The sequence below is a fragment of the Chiloscyllium plagiosum genome, unplaced genomic scaffold, assembly GCF_004010195.1.
Source record: "Chiloscyllium plagiosum isolate BGI_BamShark_2017 unplaced genomic scaffold, ASM401019v2 scaf_47337, whole genome shotgun sequence".
NCBI classification, from domain to species: Eukaryota; Metazoa; Chordata; class Chondrichthyes; order Orectolobiformes; family Hemiscylliidae; genus Chiloscyllium; species Chiloscyllium plagiosum.
Genome location: NW_025206507.1, coordinates 9,245 through 11,764, shown reverse-complemented (window position 1 = coordinate 11,764; position 2,520 = coordinate 9,245). Strand labels below are relative to the sequence as shown.

At 52.3% G+C, this 2,520-nt stretch overlaps 1 protein-coding gene across 1 annotated transcript in view; it reads left to right on the top strand.

The window, feature by feature from the left end:
• The first annotated feature begins 667 nt into the window (after window positions 1-667).
• LOC122546518 (splicing factor 3B subunit 2-like) overlaps window positions 668-2,520 on the top strand; it is a 10,963-nt gene continuing 9,110 nt past the window's right edge. The window contains exons 1-3 of the mRNA XM_043685214.1: window positions 668-803; window positions 1,040-1,147; window positions 2,373-2,518. Coding sequence (XP_043541149.1) covers window positions 732-803; window positions 1,040-1,147; window positions 2,373-2,518 — 326 coding nt within the window. The 5' untranslated portion in view covers window positions 668-731. The remainder of the gene's footprint in view (window positions 804-1,039; window positions 1,148-2,372; window positions 2,519-2,520) is intronic.

The following is a 2,520-nucleotide window of genomic DNA, read 5'->3' as shown; positions in this document are numbered from 1 at the left end:
ACTGTACTGCAGTGTTGTACAGTGCCTGAGCTGCCCTTTGCTGGAATTGTATTGCAGAATTATGTTATCCCAAAATGCCATTTTCCAACATGTTGTAAATTTGATAAGGCGAATGATTTTGAACCTTGGCACCGATTGAACTCCCTTGAGTTTTTCGGGTTCGGAGCTGGGTTGGAGTTGTGCTCCGAACCAGAGTCCCCAGTCTGTAATGATGTTGGGAATCTGGATCTCGCTGTTTGAGGTTTAGATGAGCACTGTGTGATTGCTGTTCTCCTCCCTCTAACACTGAGACGGTCCTTGATTGGCGCCTGTACAACAGCTTGACTGGCTTTGACGGTATCATTTCACAGTTTATTGCTGGGTCTGTCTCTGGATCCTCCTGCTGTTTTTCAGTCCTGTAATGCTGTGAGATTACTCCCGCTCTGACCTTCAGCTGCCCAGTCCCTCAACTCTGCGATTTCCTTCCTAAGCCCGTTCCTCTCTGTTCCCCTTTAAGATGCTCTGAATGACCTTCCGTCCTTGTCCTTTTCTGGTTACGTGTGAAAGTTCTGTTGGATTCCTGCTTGCATGAAGTTCTTTGGGATGGTAAAGACTGTACAAATGGGCTTTGTTTGATGTGGGAGATTCTCCGTGTTTCTGAAGTTGCTGTTTGTAACAGTTGGGTTCTGACACTTGTAATTTTATGTCTTCCACAGAACGCACACAAGGTCCCTCCACCTTGGCTGATTGCCATGCAGCGATATGGTCCTCCTCCATCCTATCCTAACCTCAAAATCCCCGGCCTGAACTCCCCCATCCCCGAGGTAGGTCACTGCCATGGAACTCCCGTGTGTGGTGCTGTCCTGCTTTACAATGGTGTGTCAGGACAGTGAGCTCCCCCACCCATCGAGGGGTTTGAGTCATGTTAATTCCAGAAGCAGAGCGTTAGTGATGAGATTGCCAGGTTTGGGAAAGATCTGGAGTCGGATTGAGTGTCGGTTCTTGGATGTTCAGGCCTCTGTTTTTGCTGTGATGATGTCTGTGTGGGTTTCCTTTGTAGAGCTGTTCCTTTGGTTACCATGCTGGAGGATGGGGAAAGCCACCCGTTGATGAAACTGGTAAACCGCTGTACGGCGACGTGTTTGGGACTAACTCGCTGGAATTTCAGGTAAATCCTGCTGAGCTGACGCTCTCACAGCACAGTGAGACCCATCCTGTGGTCCCCACGTACACCATTAACTGCTCGGTGCCGTGGTCACTGAGACACAACATAACGAAGCTTAGACTAACGTAGCAATGGAGCAGCCCTCCTGAGTCCCAACACACACAGATACAGAGACACAAAGCTTCTGAGTGCAGGGATCTGCTGACACCAGTGTATCTATCTCCTCATTTCTTCACGTGAAACCTTACCACAATTTAGGAGCAGTCCCAGCATTGCATTAAATAGCCTACTCTTGGAGGAAGGGTTTGAGGCACTGAATGGCCGCCTCCTATTCCTGTAGGGATGGTTTGAGGGGCTGAATGGCCCGCTGTTCCTGTAAGGGTCGGTTTGAGGGGCTGAATGGTCTCCTGTTCCTGTAGGGGTGGGTTTGAGGGACTGAATGGCCTCCTCTTCCTGTAGTGGTGGGTTTGAGGGGCTGAATGGTCTCCTGTTCCTGTAAGGGTCGGTTTGAAGGGCTGAATGGTCTCCTGTTCCTGTAGCAGTCGACTTGAGGGCTGAATGGCCTCCTGTTACTGTAGCAGTGGGTTTGAGGGCTGAATGGCCTCCTGTTACTGTAGCAGTGGGTTTGAGGGGCTGAGTGGCCTCCTGTTCCTATAGGGGTAGGTATGTGGGACATGCATGGTCTCCTGTTCCAAAAGGGATGGGTTTGAGGGGCTGAATGGTCTCCTGTTCCTGTAGGGGTGGGTTTGAGGGGCTGAATGGTCTTCTGTTCCTGTAGGGGTGGGTTTGAGGGGCTGAATGGCCTCCTGGTCCTGTAGGGGTGGGTTTGAGGGGGTGAATGGCCTCCTGGTCCTGCAGGGGTGGGTTTGAGGGGCTGAATGGCCTCCTGGTCCTGTAGGGGTGGGTTTGAGGGGCTGAATGGCCTCCTGTTCATGTCGGGGTGGGTTTGAGGGGGTGAATGGCCTCCTGGTCCTGCAGGGGTGGGTTTGAGGGGCTGAATGGTCTCCTGTTCATGTAGGGGTGGGTTTGAGGGGCTGAATGGCCTCCTGGTCCTGCAGGGGTGGGTTTGAGGGGCTGAATGGCCTCCTGTTCATTTAGGGGTGGGTTTGAGGGGCTGAATGGCCTCCTGGTCCTGTAGGGGTGGGTTTGAGGGGCTGAATGGCCTCCTGGTCCTGTTGGGTGGACCCAGATGAAGATGTTTTGGATCTTTCCCCCACACCCCCCACAGGCTAAGACTGAGGAAGAGGAGCTGGATCGAACTCCATGGGGTGAGCTGGAACCCTCTGATGAGGAATCCTCGGAGGAAGAGGAGGAGGAAGATGAGAGTGATGAAGATAAACCTGACGATACTGGCTTCATTACCCCGGCTGACAGGT